Raw genomic sequence first — 24,861 nt, 5'->3', positions numbered from 1 at the left:
TTGTTGGTATATAATTGTTTTATGATAGTCTCTTATCATCTTTTATATTTCTGTGGCATCAGTTGTAACTTCTCTTTCATTTCTGATTTTATTTATTTGAGCCATCTCTCTCTCTCTCTCTTAATCTATCTAAAGGCTTCTAATTTTTTTTTAATTTTTGTTTGTTTCTTGAGGCAGGCCTCTATTGCTATAACCTTTCCTCTTAGAACTTCATGCTATAGATTTCTAAATGCTGTTTTTCTGTTTTTATTTGTCTCCAAGTATTTTTTGATTTTCCTTTGATTTTTTTTATTTACCCATCCATTGTTTTGTTCCTGTTTAGTCTCTTTATATTTGTGATTTTTTACAGTTTTTTCCTAATTGACTTCCAGTTTCATATCATTTCAGTCAGAATAGAGATGCTTGATGATATCAACTTTCTTAAATTTTTTGAGACTTGTTTTATGGCCTAATATGTGATCTGTCCTGTAGAATGTTCCCTGTGCACTTGAAAAGAATGTGTATTCTGCTACTTTTGGATGGAATGTTTCAGATATGTCTTTTAAATTAATCTGTTATAATGTGTCATTTAAGGCTACTGTCTCCTTATTGATGTTCTATCTGGATGAATTATCCAATGATGTAGGTGAGGAATTAAAGTCTCCTGTTATTGTATTGCTATCTTTCCTTTTAGGTATGTTAATATTCATATATCTGGGTACTTTTATATTGAGTACATAAATATTTACAAATGTTATTTCTGTTTTCCCTTTGGATTGACCCCTTTATCATTATGGAATGCTCTTCTTTGTCTTCTATTACAGTTTTTGTTTAAAGACTATTTTGTCTGATTAAAGTATAGCTATGTTAGCATTTTTTTCATTTCCATTTTCATGGAATATCTTTTTTCATCCCTTCACTTTCAGTCTCTGTGTGTTTTTATATCTGAAGTGAGTCTTTTGCAGGCAATATATAGATAAGTCTTGGTTTTTTTTCTTTGTTTTTTTTTTTTTCGTTTGTTTAATCCATTCAGTCAATCTGTGTCTTTTGATTGGGTAAGTTTGTTCACTTACATTTAAAGTAATTATTGATAGGTATGTACTTATTGCAATTTTGTTAATTGTTTTTTGTATGTTTTTGTAGTTTTCTCTTCTCTTGCTTTCTTCCCTTCTGGTTTAATGACTTTCTTTACTGTTATGTTAATATTCCTTTCTCATCTTTTGTGTACCTGCTATAGGCTTTTGTGTTGTAGTTACCATGAAGTTCACATATAATTGTGTGTATACAGAGCATTCAATTTTAAGTTGATAGCTACGTATGCTTGAAAGTCTTCTAAAAACTCTACAATTTTACTCCTCATCCACATGTTTTATTTTTGATGTCATGTTTTACATTTTATTTTGTGTATCCCTTAACTAAATATTCCAGTTAGAGTTGATTTTTTTTTCTTTTAATCTTCATACGATCCTTATATGTGGTAAATCTACTACCTTTACTATATAGTTGCCTTTACCAGTAAGATTTTTACTTTCATGTTTTCTTGTTCCTATTTACTGCCTTTTTTCAGTTTAAAGAAGTTTCTTTAACATTTCTTGTAAGTTTGTGTTAGTGGTGATAAACTCCTTTAGCTTTTACTTGTCTGAAAAATTTCCTCTTTCAATTCTGAATGATAACCTTGCTGGAAGAGTATTCTTGGTTAGAAGTCTTTTTTTCCCAGCACTTTGGATATATCATGTCATGTCCTTCTGGCATGCAGTTTATGCTGAAAAATCAGTTGATAGTCTTGTTGGGATTCTCTTGTACATGACAAGTTTTTTTCTTGCTGTTTTAAGATTATCTTTAACTTTGACATTTTCACTATAATATCTTGGTATGGGTCTCTTTGGGTTCACCTTTTTGGGGATTCTCTGTAATTCCTGGACCTGAGATGTCTTATTCCCTTCTCTCTCTCTCTCTCTCTCTCTCTCTCTCTCTCTCTCTCTCTCTCTCTTTCTCTCTCTCTCTTTCTTTCTTTCCCAAGTTAGGAAAGTTTTCAGCTATGATTTCTTCAAATAAGTTTTCTGTCTTGTTCTCCCTATAAAGTGAATGTTATTCTTCTTGATGTTGTTCTACAGGTCCCTTTAAGCTATCTTCACTTTTTAAAATTCTTTTTTTCTTTTTGCTGCCCTGTTTGGGTGAGTTCCATTGTCTTGTCTTTTATGTCTTTGATCCTTTCTTCTACTTTACTTGGTCTGCTGTCGAAACTCTCCAATATATTTTTTAGTTAAATTATTGCATTCATTGGCTCTTAGACTTCTCTTTGGTGCTTTCTTATATTTTCTATCTCTTTTTTGAAGTTCTAACTGTGTTCATCTACTTTTTTCCTGAGTTCAGTGAACATCTTTATGACTGTTACTTTAAAATCTTATTCAGATAAATTATTTATCTCTATTTTATTAAGTATATTTTCTGAGGTTTTATCTTGTTGTTTTTGTTTGGTTGTTTGTTTGGAACATATTTCTCTATTTCTTCATTTTGTTTGTCTTTCTGTTTGTTTGTATGTATTAGGTGAAACAGCTGCCTCTCTCAGTCTTGAAGAAATAGACTTGTGTAGGCAATGAACCATATTATTTGATCTTGCCTGGCTCTTGATGTCTCTTGACCTTCGTGATTGTCTAAGCAGCCTGATTTATTCTTGACTGGTCTCAGTTGTTGAGGTATGTCCCAAACCCTACTGTCTATGCTGGGCCCTGGGGAAGTAGCCTGCCTCAAACTATCTCTTTGATTGTTTTAGTCCTTTGTGTCCCAGCAATATAATTCCTTCTGGCCACTAGAACCAGGTAGTAATGGAGCATCCCCTGTGTGGATTTCACATGCTTGCTGGCTTCAGCAGTGACACAGGGGAGCTCAGGGCCAGCGTAAGCCCAAAGTCTGCAGTGGGCTGTGGGAGAATGCATGGATGAGGCAAACCAAATGGCTTCAGCTTGTAGAAGCATAGCCTGGGTGTGTGGCAAGCCCTCTATAGCTATCAAGGTGAAGAGTGGAAACAGTGGGCACCAGCGCCTTTGTCCTCAGAGGAAGTATCAATAAACCCTTGTACCTGTCATAGATGCTTTTAAAATTAACTACTGAATCGCCCTCACCTATGATCTAGGTGCTTTTTAAACTATTGCTTTGCTTTTGGATGCTGGGAGGAGTCTGCACATGAGCCCTATAAGAGGGGACTTACCATTCCCGATAGCCTTTTGGGTCCCCTGGACATAAGTCTAGCTGGTTTTCAATGCCAGGTGTTGTTGTCTGTTTGGTGCAGGGCCTAAGCATTGGTGGGCACCTATTGTGGGGCACAGATCCTTCATCCTTCAGGGAGATGCTCTGTGTGTGTGAGACCCCTCCTGATTGTCAGTTGCCGCCGGGGGTGGGGCTTTGGTGAGTCAATGTCTTTTTCTCTCTTACTCGTCTCCATGTGGTCCTTTTATCCTTTGTTGTGGAGAAGCTATTCAGATAATTTAAAGGTCTTTTTCAGAGGGAAGCAATCCATATTAACTGTAGATTTGGTATGTCCATGGGAGGAAGTGAATTTATGATCTTCCTACACAGCTCTCTTAAGACACTAGTTTTTTAAAGAAACCAGCTTGTAATGTCCCATTTAGCACTGACATTGGATGATACTACAATACTTTGTTTCATGAAGTTGTTAAGTAACAAAAAATATTTTTTAAAAAGATATAATTGATTAAATATAATGAATGACTCTTACCTAAGAATTTCTTTTTTTTTAAAGTAACAGATGTAGTATACAGGTTTTTCATTTGGTATTACTCTAATATATCCCAGTGTAAAATAGACTTATCTTTAATATTTAGTTCCGAGCATGTGTGTTTTCAAGCTGAGAATATGGATGGAGTTTACAAGTGGAACCAGAAACTAGGCAGATAGCTATGGGAATAACCTCCAGATAGGTGACAACCACTAAGAGTATAGGGCACTACAGGACAATTCTCAGGCTGTCAGTCTTCCATCTTGGGCTCATTGACAGAGCAAGAGTGGTCCCATCTCATCTAGAATGTTAGAACCTTTAGATAGTATGTGCAAGTGTACCAAGTACATTGTAGAAATTGAGTATGATAATAAATGATATGTAATTCAGAAAATAATAGAAAACATGGAAAGATATCAATATTACATGAGGAAAAATGAAGCAAAATATGCATTTTTAAACTCACAGACATTTAAAACACCAGTATTCATTCTATCAAAATCCCAAAGACATTTCTCTGGAAGTCAGTAGGCCCTTTTCATATATAATAGGAAAAACAGGATAGAGACTTTTTTCTTAAACGTAAGAAGACTTTGAGCTATTCTCCATCCTGTGCATCAGAGAGTAAGCCTGGGTGTCCTCAGGGAAGGAATCTGTATTTGGTTTTCCCTGGGAAGGGAATAATACATTTGGGTATGTGACATGATGGCTTGATTGTTCTGATGCAGCTTTTTTTTTTTTTAAACAGAGCTGTTCATTCTGGCCCGGCAGCCTCATACAGTTGAGACATTCTAAGACAGCCTGAAAACAACAACCTCCCAGACCTTTTTATAATTACCAAGCAATATGTGAAACAAATACCCTTGCTCAATCACTGCCTTGTATTGCAGACTCCCGCCTCTTGGGGTTTGAGAATGGGTATATGGCAGGGGAAGGCTTAGACACGGGAGTGAACTATCACATGGAAGTTAGGCATACTTATTGTGTACATTACTTACTAATTAAAAAAAGAAAAGTGATATTATACTTTTCTTTTTTAACAAATCTTTGTAAACATAACCTCTGCACCAAAACAACTCTGTTTTTGCGCTGCAATAAAAATTTCATTTTCAAGGAAACACATGGCCCTCTGCAAGAAAGGAGAGCTCAGTTTTTTTTCTCCATGCACAAGGCTCAAAGATTTTAGAGGATTCTGACAGTTATTTGAGAGTTTTCATTCCCTCTTCTGGCATGTTTCTTTTGAACAAAGGAGGGGGTTATGGCTATGGACTAAAGGGATGTAAGCTGATAAAGTAGATAAGAAAAGATTTGCTCTGCTATAAGAGGGACATTTCAAATTGAGAGGAAATGTTCTTTTCTGACAGTGTGATGTACTCAGTCTCTGGATTGCTGAAAAGATTCAGCAGACTGCTTCCATGGGAAAAAGATTCTTCAAATTACAGTTTTTAAAATCCCAATTTGCAGTAAAAAATATTAATAAAATCAGAGGATAATATGCAAATATTTCAGTACCAATTCAAAGAGATACATAGGAAAACAAATATTTATTGATATGGAGTGTTAAAAAGAATAAATTTTTACATTTATATATATGTAAGATCATATTGAATGTTGATTTTTTTCATTTCATTCTCATTGATTATGTTGTGGGAATTTTGCTTATTGAAGTTAGTCACAAAACTGAGTATATAATTATATTATGTTCACATGGAAACTAAAATACTGTTTCATAAAACAAAATCTTCATATTTCCGAAGTGTTCTTAAAGAGTTCAATTTTCACCCGTATGTTTGGGTACTTTCACATGGTAGTTTTAAAAAATTCTATTTTAAGTTGGTAGAGAGTAAAGAACAGGGCCAGAAACCTTCTGCCCTATAGGTCAATTTGTATTTCTCTTGAATATGAATCCTACCTACTTCTTCTCTGTTACTTCCCTAGTTTAATTTCAGTGTTTTTTATAGGATCTTTTCTGGGCTATGCTGTGGTCACCCATCTCATAGTCACTCCCCCATGCAACGAACACAGATGACCAGACCAAGACTTTTCTACAGCACACATCCAATCATTCCACTGTCTTTTGTAAAATAAATACAAACCAAGAACCAGTAGGGTATACTAGAGGAGGGAAGAAATGTAAAGGGAGAAAAATGGACCTAACTTGTAGGCATTTGAAAAATTTATGCCCTTGGTCAAAATCAGAAATATAAATTTCTGAAAATTTAAAATGCATCCTAAAAAATAAAACAATCTTCTTAAATTTATAAAGATTTAAACTTGTTTCTCTGCCTTTATGTAATCAGCCTGGGAGCTAAAAGAATACGCCTGAGCTCTGTGTTGGAAAATGTCCTTTCATAAGGGTTTAGGCCTGAGATTCAGTAGGGCACCGAAGCCACTTCCTGGTTTGGCCCCTTCCTTTTTCTCTGTAGCCTAACAATTTTCACTTCACCAGTATTAAACTAATTACAGTTTTCTAAACCTACTCTGCTATTTTATACTTCTGTGATTTTCCACATGCCTTTCTCTGTTGAGAATTTCCTTACTTTGTATCTTTGCCTGACAAATTGATTCTTCAAAACCCAGTTCAAACCTCCCTTTTGAGGACAAGTATCCTTATCTCTTCAGATTCCTTCCTTTATGTTATAACTTACCTTCTATGCATGCTGTGACATACTGAAAGTAATGTATTATGTTTATTTGTTTTCATAGCTAGTGTCCCTTCCTGGGCTTGATAAATCCTCAGGGACAGAATCCATGTCTTTTTTAAACTTGATATTTCCTTATAGAGAGTCCAGTACAAAATAAGTGACCAATATATGTGTAGCTAAACAGAAATTTATGAAGAAATGATTATTATTCGTGTTTTCCTTCCAGCTGTGTCTGTTCCATACAAGAGTTTTTTTTCTATCTGATTATCATTGGTCTTTTCATTTTTGAGTTCAATATCTAGTGCCAAGGGAAGATCAAGGAACAGTTGTCTGCATCTTGACACCAGATTTTAAAAGGCTTTTCTCATACTAAAGAAAGAGCAGAAGAGGAAACATTGTCACTGAGGACTGAAATCAAAATACTTTCACAAGTGTAACTGAGTTTGTTTACCTGTTTATATTCAATGGCGTGAAATAAGGTGTCAAATTTTACAGGCAAAAAGCCCTAGAAGCAATCTTCCCAAATGGCCCATTAATTTCTCCTTTAACACACCAGCTGAACAGCTTGAGAATATATTTTGAAAATCTGATCTTGTTTTAAACCATTAAAATATTTTCCAGTGTCTAAATAGCAGCCAGTTCTACTTATATTATTCACAATTGCAGTTTGTCAGTGTGACCAGTTTTTTCCATTACTTAACTGAGTGTAGTATCATTTCCATTTTGCTACTACCTGATTGTATTAGAAATGCAAGCTATAAACTGCACTCATCAAGAAATATTAATGGAGGGGAGTGTCCAGATCCTTTTACAATGCTTAAAAGCTTAAGCTGTAATAATAAAAAGTTGGCCTTTATTCCCTGAAATAATGAAAAGAAGGACTTGAAGGAAATGAAAGTAAAATCCAATAGGATTACAAAATTAGGGCATAGCTAAGGAAAAATATTTTGAGTACTAGAAGAAATCTAAAATAAATAAAAATAATAATACATTTATGATTCTGCTATTTGACCCAGCTGCTACTCAGTTATGTAACTGAAGACTCCTTGAAGAATCTAGCAGTGCCCTCACTGTGGGAAGACAGAAAAACATGTTCCCCTGGATTCCACCAGCCTGCTGGGCTAGATAAAGAACAAAATGGATTCCTGATGGTTAGATAGAAAGCACTAGAACACAATCTTGTCAGTTGTCAGGATGGTGAGCCTAACGGAGTGGAAGAACCAAGTTCTTGACCAGACTGGCCTATACTTGAACTAGAAGGGGACAATATCATACTCTACTGGTAATCATAGGACGAGGTGAAGCTGTGTGGTTCAAGTTGGTTAATCAATAACATCTCCATACCCACTAACTGTTGTAAGGCTAGCATTTAAAACCACAGAGAGTTACCACACATGTTTGAGAATTTCAGATTTGAAAGGAGTAAGGTAATATCTGTATCTTGGGGTATGACCCAGAATTCCCAGAGAGGCATTACAAAATTCAATAAGGCTCATCAGTTGCTTAAAGAAGCAGAGACCCAATATTTCTGGTTAATAGTGGAAAAGAAAGTTCAGGAAAACTCATCTCGTTAGTGTGTTTGTAGAAGTCAAGATTCTAGTAAATATGTAAGAATCATCATGTTTTTAGAATTTGCTTGTGACCCACATAATCTTATAACACAAATCTTCAAAATACACAGAGTGAACTATAAACGGTTCTAACCTTTTCCTAGTGCCTTTGCTTGAGTTGTAATTATTTGTATATCTCCTAAAAGTCATACTTTAAAAAGGACTTCCTACCTATACTATTTTATTTTGTCTTTCCACTCAAGAATAAAGTCTTCTTTTTCCATCAAATCCATCTATTGCAGATTTTCTGAAAATTTATGTCACAGATTCCCTTGAGACTCGTATAAACTCTCCCCAAGCAAATTTTCTGTGTACATGTGCACATGCACGTGTACATGCACGCACACACGCGTGCACACACACACACACATACACACACACACATACACACACTTTCTCTCTCTCTCTCATATACATACTCAATGCTGTATATCATTTCATGGGGTTCATGGATCACATAATTTTATCTGTGGGTACCAGGTTAGGAATTCCCACTTTGTTGATTTGGTGTTTTACTGATCTTAGATAAAATATTAAGAAGGGCGAGTCTGCCTCTGGTTTGTTCTACTCCTTTGTAGCCAACACTTACAGAGTATCTGTGGTGTGCCAGGTTTTGCAATATATGACAAGGATAAAAAGTTTGCTGTACTTCTTTTCTTCTTGTCTCTAGAATGTCTAGAGCTATTCTATATCTCTTTTCATTTCTATCCAAATGATCATTTAACATTTCACATAAATTACTGTAATACTTTAACCAAAACACAAAAGTTTGAATTTGCTTCTGAGCAAATTTCTTATCACATGATTTTTAAAAGACACTGAAGACTATGGCAGAGTTACCTGGCAAAAACAATTCTCTTTGGAGTTTTTCTCTGGCATGCTGCGAAAAGCATCTTTTCTTCAGCCAGTCAGCTTCAAAATCACTGGAATGCTCATTTGGCCATGTGATATGAACCTTGTTACAAGAAAGTAAATATCACGTATAGGTACATTATACGTATATATATTTCAGTTTTCTACTATTATCCTGTTAATGGTAGTTGAGATAATCAGGGAATTCATTTTTGTTCTTTTTTTAACCTATGTATTCACAAGCATAGAATAAGGTTTTGGGAAACAGGGAAATTGGAAGTCTAGGGGATATATCTGAGGTTCAAGGCCCCTTAAATATCACACAAGAAATAAGACCTGGCTCGATCTGAAATTCTCTATCCTCTAAATCTCTGGTTTCCAAATTTTCTGTGATGATTTGAAGTTCGATATTACCTAACATTCCTGCCAAGAGTATCAGAAATAGTAATGATGGTGATCAGGCAGATAATAATAATAATAACAATACAAAATAACATCATCTTGAGTGCATACTGTATAATGAGCACTACAAACATAATTCATTAATCATCATGCAACTCTAGGGAGGTACTACCATTCTTCACATTTCTTGGGTGAGAAAAGTAAGAGCAAATACTATTTATATGGTCATACAACTAGCAAGCCATGAACCCTGGGAGTTAAGTCCTGGAGGGGAGATGAAGACAAGAGTAGGGAAGAGAATGACTTTCCTGGTCACATTCACCTCTTCTGGTAACTATCCTAGTAAATCTGGGAGCAACACAGGGTGGTGGCCGCATCTAATTCGTGGTTTGGAGAGCTATGATTTTGGGCATTCTAGAACAAGCCTTGCACATCTATTTACTAATTTGACTAACAAATATATAAATCAATACAAGTTCTTGAGTGCTTATTATATGCCAAGCACTGAGGTAAACATTTTTACCCATATTATCTCATTGAATCCTCACATTCTCTCTCTGAACAAATTCTGTTAGTATCCCTATTTTATAGATAAATATTCTGAGGGCCAGAGCATTCTTATTATTGAGATAGTTTGATTATATCTTCAAGCTCTCACTTGCTGAAGAAATAATGAACAACACTGTAAGTTTTATTAAAAATAGTAGTAATAATAAAAATAGTATAACAAAATCTTTCATTTACTGATCATGCTTACTTTGCACCAAGCCCTATACAAACATAATATATACAATCAAGTGAAAAAAATCATTATTTAAATTATTGGAGACTAGCCCCTTTATCTTGGGAGAGAAAGGAGAAATGATTTAGAGATAATTACCCTTTTTTTGTTGAACGTCAATTCTTTAATACCAATGTTCACATCAAGAGCTTCCACGAGGAGTTTCCGTGCTTTTGCAGAATCCAAGTAGCAGTTGGGGCACTGGCAGTTGTCTCTCAGCCACACGGCTGGGTAGAAGGACTCTTCACCGTCATGCCAGAGGATCTGCATTAAATGAGCCCCATCTAGCACTTCTGCCTTCTGGATGGCACAATTCATGTTTTGGTCCTTACAGGTAAATCTTGTCAGCTACCTGCTATGACATATCAGTGTTAAAAGAAATCCCAGGAAGACCAGGTCTGAACTTGACATCTAAGAGTGTGAACAATTCAAGTGGGCTCTGGCTTCAGCTATTTCTCTCATCTGCCAGTTTGCGGTTTGACTCATCAATGCTGGGAACTTTGTTCTGATGAGAGTATTTCATATGTTGTAAACAGAAACGTGGTGACTAAAAGTCAGTAAGATAAATGTGCTGCATCAGGATCCAGATGAAAAGATTTTTTTTTGTTTTTCTCACAGACATTTTACATAAGTTTAGAACCAATGACACATGTGCTTTGTATATATGCTCTGGAATTTTTTAAGAGTGAGGAATGATCCACAAATTGAAAACATAATAATTATACCTGTGTTATTTTAACTGATGCCTAATTACCCAGACTTTTTCAAAAAAAAAATGCTTCTATGACACTAAATAAGAAAACTTGTTATAATAAGGGGATTACTAATGTAATTTATTTATTTTCAGAAGTACTATAATCCAGTATGTTGTACTATTTCTAGGCTGTCATTTATTCACTTATTTTTACATATATAGTACATTTTCTCGAAGTAATATAAAAGTTCCTAGGGCCTGCAAGGAACTCATTTTTTTTTCTGAGATTTTCTAATTCAGTAGAGTGTGCCTTGAATATTTTGGTTAGTTTACTCTAAACCTTTACTGAGTACTTTCATGACCCTTCACTTTACTTGGGAATACATGATCTTTTTATTAAGAAATACACCAAATGTCAAAACAAGCAGTATTTACAGGAAAGGAAATTGAGTGAAAGAGAAGCACCATGGTGTTATGGGCTGAGAACCTTGGTATTGGTTCCGAGTTCAATAATGATGATACATTTCACCTTCAGTGAACATGTCAATGTTCTAAATCTCACTTTTTTCATATATTGTTTTTCAGGACTCTCAATTTATATGGAAGAAATAGAATTTATATGGAAAAAGCAGAATTTTTCTGGAAGTAGAACTTCTTAACTTCTTTCATATTTTGATTAGCTAATCATTAATTGAAAGTGACATGTGACAATGGAGATAAGGCTTAATTATCTTGGGATTAAAGGGAGGCAGATACATGGATACATTTAAATATACAAACACACACATACAGTGACTGCTCAACGAGTATCTTCTATGTACTAGTCACTACAGTAGACAATGGAAGGTTCAATGACAAGTAAGACAGAATAGCTCCCTGTCTTTCTTGAACTTATAAATAAGAATACTTTATACATTATTAAAAGAACTTAAAAATACTTTGTAAAACATTCAAATAAAGCAGATTTTAGGTGATTGTTTTACATATACTCATCAAATCATTAGCTTGGATAATTTAGTCAAGTTATGAAGTATGGACAAGACAAAAAAAAATAGACTGTTTTCTCCATTTAGCTCAATTATTCCAAAGTTATCCAATAATGAAAAGAAAACACCATTCATTGGGTTTCAAGCTTATTCCTGCTTGGGAATTCCCATCTCTTTTTTTCTTAATAATGTATATAGCAATAGGCGAGCACTATTACCTAAAAATATCATTAAAAATAAAATTGAGTTCAAACCTGGGCGTTTTGCTTACAGATTTGAGTAGTCAAAAAATCAGATTCTCTGTGGAATAGGTAGGGAGTTTAGTTTCCTGATAAAAGGAGATGCTGGTAGTTTTCCTCATATAAGTCGTTTCAAAGGACAGTGAGGATTCCAGTAAGTCTGGGATAATATAAACATTTTTTAAAAAATAACACATGACACACAGGACAAAAAGAACTGTAGTAAATTTTTATCTAAGTCAGGAATTGGCAAATATCTTTTGGTAAAAGGGCAAATAGGACATATTTCAGGCTTTGCAGGCTATATACAGCTCCTATTGCACATTCCCGTTTTATTTTTTCGAACACTATAAGAATGCGTACATTCTTATACAATCTCATGGGCTATAGAAAAACAGGTTGTAGATCATATTTGGCCCACAGACAGTAGTTTGCCCATCCTTGATCAAGTTATCTAAGTCATGCTTTTACTATAGTGGACTATAACAATACTTAAATACAGAAAATGGTTCTCTTTTTTCTTATCACATATAAAGTTAAACTTATCATTCAAATATATACTAGCTATCTTCTTTGTGCCTGCTGTACTAGAGGGTACAAAGATCACCATGAATTTCCAGACCTTAAGGAGAAGTGAGATAATTATGAAAGTAAACAAAAGTAAAGCTAGGCACAAATGGCATTGATAGTTGTCTGAGAGGGTCCAGGACACCTCTTTAGAGAAGATGGTTATTTGAGTAAGTCTTAAAGGATCTGTGACCAATGCTGCTGAATACATATTGATTTCATCTCATTTTCCATCCTCACTAATACAACATTGATTTCTTCAGAGCAAGCATGTGACTAGTAATCAGCTATAGTTCATCACGTCTCTTGTAGCTTAGATTAGTGTGGGATATACTATTAACCAATCAAATATATTTGGGAGTCACTACATGGAGAAATTTTTACAAAGGAGATAGAGTTAGCTACCCTATGATGTTTCCCCTTTTCAATTTTTCCTGCTCAGAATGTAGATGTGGTATTGGTGTTGAAGCAGTTGTTTTGTGAACATGAGGCAAGAGGCAGAAGGAAGAAAACCTAAAAAGCCTGGGCTCCTCATGGTTCTGTGAAACCATATTACCAGTGCTGAACAGTCATGTCTGGACTTGTTTTTACAGGAGAAAAATAAACTCCTTACTTAGGAGTAAACTTCTATTTGCCAGCTTTTCTGGATACGGATAGGTTGGATCATAAGAGAAACATTTGTGAAAGGTCATTCCAAGGAGAGGGGGCAGAATGAGCCAAGGAATTAAAATTTGGAAGTATGGAGTTTGAACAGTAGAAAATACTTGGTTTAGCTGGAGCAAAAGGCTATGAGAGAGAACAGGTTAAAAGAAATTAAAAGGTGTATTGTTACCAGATCATGCACCAAGGTGTTTGGGCTTCGTTCTGTTATAAATGGGAAATTTAAAATATTTTTTTCAGACAGGATATTGACAAGGGGGATAATATTGACAGTTATGGTGTATTGGAAGCAGGTAAAAGGACTAGAATTAGAGAAATTTTTAAAGCATTTTAAAGTAATCAGGTTAAGAATAAATGAAAACAGTGGGAATGGAAGTGTAGAATGAAAAGGGGAGAAAATAGATGTGAGCAATGTTGCAAAGTTATATTTGAAATTGCTCCTCAGTTTATGCCCTCATAAAATTTTGTTTTCTTTGGCTCTTTTATTAAAAGTCCTTTTATAGAGAATGACTTTGTTCCATGTTTTTATAAGAAACAAATTCTTCTATGAGCTTGCTTTAAAAAGAGCAATTACTATAATCTATTAAAGATGATCAAGAAATGCAATATATAACACTGTTTTTCACATGGATCCCCATATGAAAATGTGGATATGTTTACCAGGCAGGCAAATATACCAAGTTTTCTTCTTTTCACAAGGCTATGCTTTTTCAGTGGGTGGCAAGCAGGCAGAGAGACAGAGAAGAATCTGGTTTCACAGCATAAAATGTCAACGGTGATGATGGAGAGCTCAAAGGCAAAATAGAAGCAGTAGAAATTATACACATATATTCTATTTTGTTTATCTTGTTATTCTTTTAGGTATTTAACCTGATCTATTTATAAACTGATGGATTATCCACTTGCTAAAATTACTTGCCAAGAATCAAAGGCAAAAGATATCTCAAGATATCAACATATACAGTATAAACATATATAGCTTTCAAGCTCATCTTTTTTATGCTGAGAACATATCTACCTTTGTAAATACATTTTACATTTTTATCAAACTTTTAAATAAAAATTTACAATGTTCAGCTATTATGTTTATATTGCTTTGGATATAATTACTTTTTTAATTATGGAAGAGTATAAATTATCACATAGGTTAATATGGAGATAGAGGTTTTGTCTTGTTTTTGTTTCACATTATATAACTTTGGGTTGTCTGAATATTTATGTTGATCACATATGACATTTACAAGTAAAATTGCTTAGGAAGGAAACTGATATAATGATACACTCAATGCCTGGCATAGAGTGAGCACATGGTCCATGACTTCTTTCCCTTAGAGAAGCAGATCAGCACAGTGATTAAGGGTTACATGGCATGGAGTATGTAAAGCATTTAGCACAGTGCTTGGTGCTGCCCAATAAATACTGGTTATTACTATCATCTTGAAATAAAATACATTTTACAAATTGGTCCTGGCCTGATTTTTCAAAAGACTGTAGGATGTTTTATCCCACAATAATAGTCCTTTAGTTATCGTAGACTGTAATCATGTGTCCCTTTTATCTTCTCTTCTAAATTTACTCAATTTTCCAGATGATTTTTCATTAGATGTGATATCTGGATTCTGTACCTTTCAGGATGTATTCCAGTTTAGAAGTGTCTTTCAAAGTATGGGGATTTAAATTACACAAGATACCATAGATGTAATATTTCCAGTATTAAAAAAAAAAACAGAAAAATTAGTGCCTTCTATGAAGGTAGTGACTATCTAGAAGGTTTTTTATTTTTGCTTTGTTATTATTATTTTTTTTACCATGAGAGTTTGAAAGAATATGAGATCTTATGCTAGTACAACTAATTTGATTCTAAAATAAGAATATTTATTTTAATTATATTGATGGTAAATTTACAAAATAGTACTAATAGTAAAAGTAATAGTTTGTATTTACCGAATGCCTTTTTCATGTCAGTCATTGTTTTAAATGCTTCATGTACAATAGCTCATTGAATCTTCATTACAACCTAATGAAAAATCTGCAATTATCCAAATAAGCAGCAGAAGAAAGAGGTTAGGGATATTAGCATGGAGATGATAGTAGAAGCAATCTTAAGTTCTCCTAGTGAATAAGACTATCAAGAAAAAAATTCTCATTTATTTTTATCATCAAAGTTTCATGTATATTGGTGTATATTCTAAAATCAACTCATTTTCAATAATTCTTCATTAATGGGTTTGAAATGTTTTGGTTGAAAGGATTTTTATAAAACTGGAAATAATATATATTGATTTTTAATAGATATATTGTTGGAAAGAAGCATTTTTCACCACAATAAACACTGTTTCTGTACATAAAATGGCACTGTGCCTATGTCCTACTTACTGTCGAAGTGATCACACCTACAGACATCTGTACCAACAAATGCTAATTATAATCTAACCTGCCACTTTAAGATTTCTGTCTCTTTCTTTTTTTCATTTTCATTTCCCCCCTTCTTCTATAGAGCATAGTTGACCTGGAGAGGGAAAAGCACTTTTTCAGACATTAGGGGAACCTGAGACTCTTTCCTCCAAATCACCTGGCCAAATTGGTATCTTGAGAGGGTATTTCAAGAGAGGTAGTGATATCAGGACCACGGCTGATGGAAGGCTGCCCTAGGCACATTAGAGAGTGTGGAAGAACTGGAAAGACATGGGTGTTGCTGAAGTTAGATTGTTTGAGTATCTGTGAAGGAAATTGGTGGGCCATTTCTACTCTTGACAATCCTTTTCTTGGCTTTAGACAGATGTAAGTGGTTATCCAAAACAAAGCGTGAAGAAATGAGAAAACTCTCCCTCTTTAACTTTTCTTGTAAATGTGATGAAAATTAAAAAAAGGAAAAAAGCAAGAATATCAGAATTTGAAAACAAATTCTTCCTGAAAATGTATACGTTTGTACATGAGTGCAATTTGTTGAAATCTAGTCCACTTGATCTGTTCAAAAAATTGAGCCCTGTTGAAGCATCACGGCCATTTAGTTATTTGATAAACTTATGTTTTTTTTTTTCTTTTCTTTTTTTTTCAAGAAAAGAAAATAAAAGAAGAAAGTATATATGTATTAGTGGGACCTCTTTGCTGTATTACGGAACACCTATAAAATGAATACGTTTATTTTTTTACACTTAATTATCATTTGGCTTCTTATTCCAGAAGTATCATTTAGTTTATGAAATATTACATTGGTTTTGACAGGGTGGACTAGTTTTTTCTGTCCTAAAAAACAGAGCTTGGATTGCGGGGGACTCCTATCTGATGGATAGATTTCTTTTAATTTCATTCTATCAGTGTGTGTGTGTGTGTGTGTGTGTGTGTGGTGTGTCCCTTCCTAACTCACCATAATTTTCTCCTTTAGAAGTATGAAAGTTTGCTTGGAATTCCTGTTTTGTACAAGCACCTTATTTGTTTTAGAGATTATCCTACCTCAGCGATTGGTGTGGTTTTTGTCTTTTTTTAGTCTTTTAAAAAATTTGATAAATTAAAATTTTGTCAGCTGGTTCTCCAGCACTGTTTGGAAAATCAAGAAAGTAGCTCTGAAAGTCAAAATAAAAGGAACTTAGAACTAGAACTCTAGAACCATAAAGAAACAACCTGTGATATCACTGGGTTCAGTGCAAGGAGAAGGGAAGCTCAGAGATGTTAGATGTGATTTGTCTAAGCCCACACTGCTTGTTAGTGGGAGAGGCTACCTCAAACCTAGGTTTGTCAGTACAGTATACACATATAAAGTGAAGATTTTCTAGGTATAATAAAAGAGAGTGAAAAAAATTTCTCAAAAGCTAATGACAACTAGTTTGAATCATAGGTTTTGGATGGAATTCTCAGGAAGTTGATACAGAAACTTCATAGTGACTATACATAAAATTAAAATTGATGGAGACTAATACACTGAGAAGGCTGATTCATCTACTAGATTACTCATCACTCAGAATAAAAAGTTGTCATTTCTGAATTGTTTTTTCATTTGTTTGTTTTTACATGGAAGACAAGAGTAGAGTGAACTGATGTTACCAAAGTCAGTTAAATTCCATCTTCCTTTTCTTAGGTTGGTCATCAGACCTGCTATGATTTAGCAGAATCTTCTAATGCTTTTGACCTCCTGCTTCTAAGTGGTAGGATCAGAAAATGATCTAAATGTAAGAAACATACATATTGTCTCAGTGTATTTGTATAAGGTATATCTATAAAACCATTTATTGGGCATTTATTATGCTCTAGCCACTCTGCTAATGCTTTCTGTCGTGTTAACTTTATTTAATCTTCCTGACAACCCCCTGAATTTGGTGTCATCACTTCCATTTTATAGGTGATCTTGAACTTGGAGAGGTGAAGAAACTGACTTGAAAGCAGAGGAAATAGGAATTCTTGACTATCGCATAGAGCTACATCATGGAGAATCTATGGCTGAATAATTTTCCAGGCAATAATTTCACTTGACCAAAAATGTCCTATTAAAATAGTAGCTCAATCTTAAGACCGTTGGTTGTTAGTTGACCTCACCATCTGAAGGTGAGGACAGAAAGTTGTTTCCAAGACATTACACATTAAGTTTAAAAATATTACTATTCTTTTATATTTCAATCTTTAAATCATGAAACAAAATGAATTTCCACTTGTTAGGGGTGACCAGACTATATTTGTCGTGCTGAACTTTAATAGTGCTTGAATACAGACACACACACTTGCTACATAAGGCCCTTTAACTTGATTTAATAAGTGACTGAGCCATGTAATAATTCATGAATATATTCTCATATGAATAATAAATTCTATAAAACCATTAGAAGAACCTGTTCATTCTCTTGAGTAAGCTCACCATTCTCCCTGTTATCTTGTTTAAAATATCTAATTTTGTGCACTTTCTTCCGAAATTACAGAAAGGGAAACTTTAGCTTTACTCTGGAGGAATTGCCACATTCAGATTGGAACTCAAATTATCAAGGCATTTGTTTACTGATGCAATTCAGAGTACTCTTGCGAGACTGTAAGGAAATTTCTCAATCTTTGAACTAGAACCTATATATTCATTATGAGAAATTTTATGTTTTTAATAAAATCAATTCAAAATACTTGTCACTTTTCTTCTTATGCTACATTCAGGGAGTGAAACAATTGAAAGAGTGCCCAATGGCCTTTATTGACCAGTATTATAAAAAACAAATGTTATAACCAGACTTCTGAGGTGTAACTAATGGCCAAGGTCTAATATGCAGTCACCTCTTTCTTTGAGCTGGGTCGTGGATTATTCAGTGAACATTTCCAGCCAGAACCCTTTCTCCCCTATCACCCAGTCTGCTTTGTAGACAGGATTCTCTCTGTCCCCCTGTGTATGCTTTCTGGACCAGCTTAGGGCTTGTAAAGTAATTTGACTACTAGACTAAGCCAAACATAATTGGGAAGGAGAAGCTGCCAAGAAGCAATCAGATCCACTGCATTCCAAAGTCAAGTCTGTTCCAAATGCCCGTTGGACCATCCCCCTCACAACCCGCGTGGCTATGAGATCCATGTGACTAGATTTCCAACTGGATGATGCCCCCACCCCTAATGCATAGACCTGAATCCACAAGCTCTTGAAATAAGGAAGGTTGAGCTCACTCATACCTGTTCTCAGATGTGCTTTAGGCACCAAACTGCAAAATACACCAAAGAATGAAAACGTCAGCTTTGATCCCAAATGTCCTTTGGAGAGGGAGCCTCCTGGTTCCTGTCACACCCCAGATTGATCTGCCCCAGGTTTCCCTATTCTGATGTAGTGTTATTACCTGGAAGCCTTTCTTTCTGCTCCTGGCAGCTCCACTGCAGCCCTGCCCCCAGACACAGCTGAGGTTTGCAAATGAGGAAGGATGTCCCAATCTGAAGGTGTAGCAACTACTGAAAGGAGCTTGGAGATTTAAAATTTTTAAAAAAGAAAAGAAAAGAGCTTTTATATCCTAGAGAGGAAGCAGATAGAAAGGAAAAAATCCTTTGACTGCAAGTGCCTGAAAACACAAAACCCCAGGACTCAGAGAAGAGCCTTACCTTAATTTAGAATCTTTCCTGGTAGAAGGATGAGCAGGTCTCACCTGTCTTGTCTCCTGTCCCTGAGCCAACAGCAGCAACAGAAGCAAGTGAAGGAGCTCTTTCACTCCTGTCTCACTTGTTCACAGTGACAGCTCTTTTATTGCAAAACTCACTTGGAGAAAAGGCATTGAGATACACATTTGACAGGGAGGAGCTACCAGCTCTCACCTGAGTAAGAGGTGAGGTGGTATCTACTTGTCCATAGAATTTTCCATGTGAGCCTTTTTAGAAGAAGCTAGATTAGTTGTCAGGGGCTGGTGGGAAGGGGGTGATGGGTCTCCCTGAGCACGATGCCCTCCTTTCTCTGCAGCTTTGGCTGGAACAAACAGTAGCTGCCAGAGAGCATGGGACGTTTCTGAAGGCACCTGGTTGCCCAGTGACTTGACTCACAACACACAGCTCTTAGGGCAACAAAAGTGAAAGGCCAGAGTGGGCAGCGTGCCAGGGACCCAGAGCCTGGCTGCCAGGCATTCAGATGAGAAGCGCCCAGTGCAGGGGGAGAGCTGGCGCACAAGCCTCAAGTCCTAGTTCAGATTCCATTAAAAGAAAGTCTGCAGGTGGCAAAGAAAGTCCAGGAAAGAGGCATGTGAGCCCTTCGCCTTCCTCCCACCACCACCACTCTTCCCAGGACTCCCAAGCAGCCTCAGACTGCAACTTGTTGCTTCTCGCCTGAAGGACACTCACAGCTGTGGCACTTAGGCAGGAACAAAAGAGCTAGCCATAGAGAGAGAAAATGAAGCTCAATTCTCCCGTGGCCTGGGCTATGATTTGTTGCCCAGGACAGCACTCTCTTTCAGAACTGCAGGATCCCCTCTCTCAGCGATGCCTTGTTGGCTCCTTCACAGTGAAATGTGAACTGTGCCCCTTCCTGTAGTCTCCTCCTCCATCTTCATCCTTCCTTCCTCCAAGTCCAGGTCAAATTACTGACACCCAGCGTCCAGTGACAATAACAGCAGGTTTTGTTTCCTATGTAGGGGAGGTGAGTGAGTTTCTGTGAGGTAGGTGCCTTCCTAAACATTGCCAGCCTTTTAAACTCACAGTAACTGAGTTTACAGATATGCCAGAAGCAATCAGTTAATTATATTTTAAAAATTCAGACGACATAATAGAAATATGCTCAACTAATTTTTATTTCACACCTGGTGCTTAGTAACAATTACTGCAATAAATTGACTTAAATTCTGGTTTCAGCTTTAAGAAAGTTGTTGAAAAATGTCTTGCATGTTCATGGTCTCTAAATATAGGGTAAAACAAAACAAAACAAAAACAGTGAACACACCTGTCAGAGTTAAAGTTTAAAAACCGGCACATAAAGAATTAATTCTCATATTGAAAACAAACAACAGACAAGCAAACAAATCCTACTCTCCACTGTGAAAAGTCTCTTTAGGATTAAAAAAAAAAAAGACATTTCCCTGAGTTATGTGTTAACCCTTCACAGTCTTCAGCTTGCTTTCATGGATGGCCTCTCAGTGTACTATCCTGGAAGTAGAAAACGATAATATTCTAGATTTCAGGTGAGAGAAAATGAGACTATAGAGGTTCATCAACTACAGAAGGTCACAGAAAGTTCAGGATGTGGCTTTGGTAGGAGAGCAAGAAATGTTGACACTTTGCCCATGTGTTCCTTTTAATTAATTAATTGATTTAATTAATTTATTTATTTTTAGATTTAAGAAAAGTTTATTCTTAAAATTAATTCCATTTTAAGTACAGCTAATTGAACTTAAGTGTAACCAATGCATTAGACATTAGAAACTCATTAAAATTTAGTGTTCATTTTAAACAGAAATGTGTTGCCCTTATATTCGCGAGCATGCACGAATGAAAGATGCTCTCTCTGGATTACTTGAAAGACTTCTTCAGAATTGTCTGAACAGTGGGATTTGATGAGATTGAGCAAGATCTCATTCAGAGATTCTTTTAAAAATTTATTTTTTAATTACATGACATATAATATTATATTCGTTTCAGGTGTACAGCTTAGCGATTAAACATTTATATACTTCATGAAGTGATCACCATGATAAATCTAGTAATCATCTGTCACCATACCCAGTCATCGCGATATTATTATTGACTGTATTTCCTATGCTGTATGTACATTACATCCCGGTACTAATTTTATAACTTGCAGGTACACCTCTTAATAATCCTCCTTACCTATTGTGCTCATCCTTCCATCCCTTTCCCATCTGGCACTCATCAGTCTGTTCTCTGTATCTATGAGTTTGTTTCTGTTTTGTTTTATTTGTTTCATTTTTTGGATTCCACATATAAGTGAAATCATATGGTGTTTGCCTTCTCTTATTTCACTGAGCATGATATCCTCTAGGTCCACCCATCACTTGGAGATTTAATGACGGGTGATGTTTCCAGAGGATGAAGCCACTGGATCCTGGTGATTCTAGTGGCAGCAGACTTATATTGCACTATTCTTAGGATATGATGGTGCATAGGGCCCTGTCCTGGGCATAAGAAGATATAGAGGGCAGAACTACTTAGTTTTGGTGAAATCTAGTACCTATGGTGCTTCTACCATTCCCTATTTTAAAGAAGGAAAAATAGTAGGATTTGCCAAGGATACTTCCCGTACAGTTTGTAGTAGCATTTTTTTTTTAAATTCAATTTTGGGGATTTTCTAAAGGTTTAAAAATTTTATACCATTTAAACACAAAACAAGTGTTTTAATGATACTATAATTTTTACATATATTTATGTAAAGAACAAAATCAAAATAGCCCATAATCCCACTGCCCTCATATTAAGAAAATTATAGAAAGATATTAAATGACAAGTATGTCTTTTTTTTTTAAAACCTTCTTTTAAATTCCTTTTCCTAAAGGTAATTACTGTTAATAATTTTTTTTGGCCCATACTGAAGTATTTACTACACACATGTGTAACCCAGTGGTATGCTGGCAAGCATCGAACAACCAGCTCTCTGTGCCCATGTGTTTTTAATTATCAGGTAATAATGAAAGTGCTTTTATTATTCATGGTGATAGGACCCATGAGCAAGAAACAAGCCCAGTCTAGAATCTGAAAAAGGATTCAGCTGGGTAGATAGAAGGAACACTTGCATTGAGTAGGAAGCTGTTCTGAGTCTTTCTAATAACAAAAACTATCATGATAATAAATATTAGTAATCATTTTGCTAATGAAAATGAGTAACCAAGCTCTGCATTTTTAGTCATTTGGTCTCCAAGAATTTAGTAACTTCTGAGTAAATAAGCTGTCAATGAATGGTAATTATTAATATTATTTTATTTGGGTCAAAAGGGGGATGATAATAATCCAATTTGATCTTGAAAACAATTTGTCTTAAATATTTAAATGTTTAAACTACTATGTCTTCTCTTAATGGAAACGTGACCATCATGAGAACTTGAAGACTTCTGTATTTAGTCTCATTCTTAGAACAGGTAAGAGAGACCTCTTCTTTGTGCCCTGTGTTTTAGGGGGCTCTACTCTGGCCCATTTCCATCTGTACCTTTTCCCATAGTGATTTATCTGTGGGAACGAGGGGCCCACCCAGAGCCTGCACCATTCCCCCATTCTAGATAACACTCTGCAAGCCAGACCCTGAAATTTCAGACCTTCGAAGACTTGCATCTGCTTCCAGAATCTGCGAGTCTTATCTTTTCTTCCTCCAGGCCACTGAGGCTGTACTGCCCCTCTGGTCTGTACATCCTAGTCCCAAGTGGTGGTCCAGTGGCAGCTCTATATGCTTGTGTTATGTATAGATAAATGAAGCTTAGACGTATGTTCTGGAGTGCCCACCCACATGATCTTCCCACTGTAGGATGAAACTTAAAATGTGATGAGAAGTGGAGAGAGCTGTGGCCTCAGGCTGCAGGGTAGGGGTGAGAGTCCAGGGAATGGTTCTCCTTTTCCTACCAAATTTTTGTGTGGAACAACGAGGAATATGGGAATTCTAAATTTAAACTTGGTCTTTTAGGATATTGTGAATGTATATTTTTCAAGGGGGATTAGAGCATACTTTGTCCAAAAGTTAGGTTGTTGTAAGCAGTGGCATCTGGCTGGTAGTTGTTTAACGAAAGGCTCTCTGATAAAAACAACTACAAGGACCCAATTTGTGGTACTTGCCATCTGCCATGGTGTCAATGCTCCTGCCACATCCGGTTTCAAGCTCCCAATACATTAACGGATGTGAATTTGGGAAGAGATGCATACGGTTGGCTCTCCTGAGCCCATAACAGCTGAATCCAGCACACCACTGTTTATAATTTTAAATACAGTTATGCACCGCTTCTGACAGGGATGTTTTCCTAAAAATTGTTGTTAGGTAGTTTCATTGTTGTGTGAGCATCATCAAGTGCACTTACATAAACCTAGATGTCATATCCTGCTACACTCCTAGGCTATGTGAGATAGCCTATTGCTTCCAGGTTACAAGACTGTACAGCATGCTTCTGTATAAAAGAACATGAAGTTAAATCAAGCACAAGAGAGAATGATTCAGTCAAGAGACACAGTAAACAGGAGGTATATGTGGCTGCAGCCAGTGTAACATGGCCTACTATTTTTCAGCAATTTTTTTTTAAATAAGTAGAAAGAGTATACTCTAAAATAACAACAAAAGTATAAAAAATACATAAACCAGTAACAGCCATTTATTATCGTTATCAAATATTATATACTGTTTATAATTTTATGTCTGTACTTGCAGTAGATTTGTTACACTGGCATCACCACAAATACATAATGTATTGCACTATGATGTTAGGACAGCTACAATGTCACTAGGTGACAGAAATTTTTCAGCTCCGCTCTAATCTTATGGGATCACTGTTGTTTATGCAGTCTGTCGTTGACCAAATGTTATGTGGCATATGACTATATTTAGACATGGGATGTAGGAGTCTCAATTTGTACTCTCATTCTTGGACCCTCAAATGTTAATGGTGAACTCTAGTGCATAGGAAACTGCTGGCATGTAGTAGACCCTTAATAAATACCTCTTGAATAAAAGGCTCTACTAGTTGCATGACTTTAGGTGAGCCATTCATCTATCATTTGTATTTTACAGAGTGCTTAACCAAATGATACTGTTCATGTGAAAGCATCTAGCACAGTACTTGGCACCTTATATGCAATCAATAAATGTGAATAATATACATTCAATCTATTTTGATATCTTTTTTGTTATCATATTTGGGGAAAACACATATTTTTTAATTTAAGCTATTCTTAGGTGTTCGTAATTTTCTGCATTTTTCTCTAGGCCAAGACTAATGCCCATTTTTTTTTAGGTTTTTTCTTAGAGAACCCTTTGTGATAGACATCTCATTTTTATACAGTTCCCAAGGGAACGATGTTCACACAATGTTACTCATTTTAGAAAGTTTGGTAAGATTCCATTTGGCTGCAAGTCTGTTATCTGAGCCCAGGGGAGGAAAGACTGTGTTTTATGCTCTAATTTTGTTCTCAGCTGTATTTTGTATCCTGAGATAGTGGAGAGAAAAATGGCTTTCAATTAATCCTTGAAATTTAGTCATTCTATATGTTACCCTTAATGAGGAATATTTTAGGTTTTTAAGATGAATTCATGAGAAATAAGGAAGTATAAAAAATTCAGCAGTGGCATTTTCTCTCT

General features: G+C 35.6%; 1 protein-coding gene across 3 annotated transcripts in view; it reads right to left on the bottom strand.

The window, feature by feature from the left end:
* Positions 1-19,615, bottom strand: part of BBOX1 (gamma-butyrobetaine hydroxylase 1) — a 58,151-nt gene extending 38,536 nt beyond the window's left edge. The window contains exons 1-3 of one of the 3 annotated variants that reach the window (XM_016147421.2): positions 19,200-19,615; positions 10,105-10,360; positions 8,811-8,925 (exon numbers count right to left, since the gene is read on the bottom strand). In XM_016147421.2, coding sequence (XP_016002907.1) covers positions 8,811-8,925; positions 10,105-10,323 — 334 coding nt within the window. In that variant the 5' untranslated portion in view covers positions 10,324-10,360; positions 19,200-19,615. Of the gene's footprint in view, positions 1-8,810; positions 8,926-10,104; positions 11,303-19,199 lie in introns of those variants that run through there. The other 2 variants (XM_016147420.2, XM_016147419.2) reach the window with 2 other exon arrangements.
* Positions 19,616-24,861: the final 5,246 nt, after the last annotated feature.

Source organism: Rousettus aegyptiacus, unplaced genomic scaffold (genome assembly GCF_014176215.1).
Source record: "Rousettus aegyptiacus isolate mRouAeg1 unplaced genomic scaffold, mRouAeg1.p scaffold_m13_p_5, whole genome shotgun sequence".
NCBI lineage: Eukaryota > Metazoa > Chordata > Mammalia > Chiroptera > Pteropodidae > Rousettus > Rousettus aegyptiacus.
This window is presented reverse-complemented; position numbering and strand designations above follow the sequence as displayed.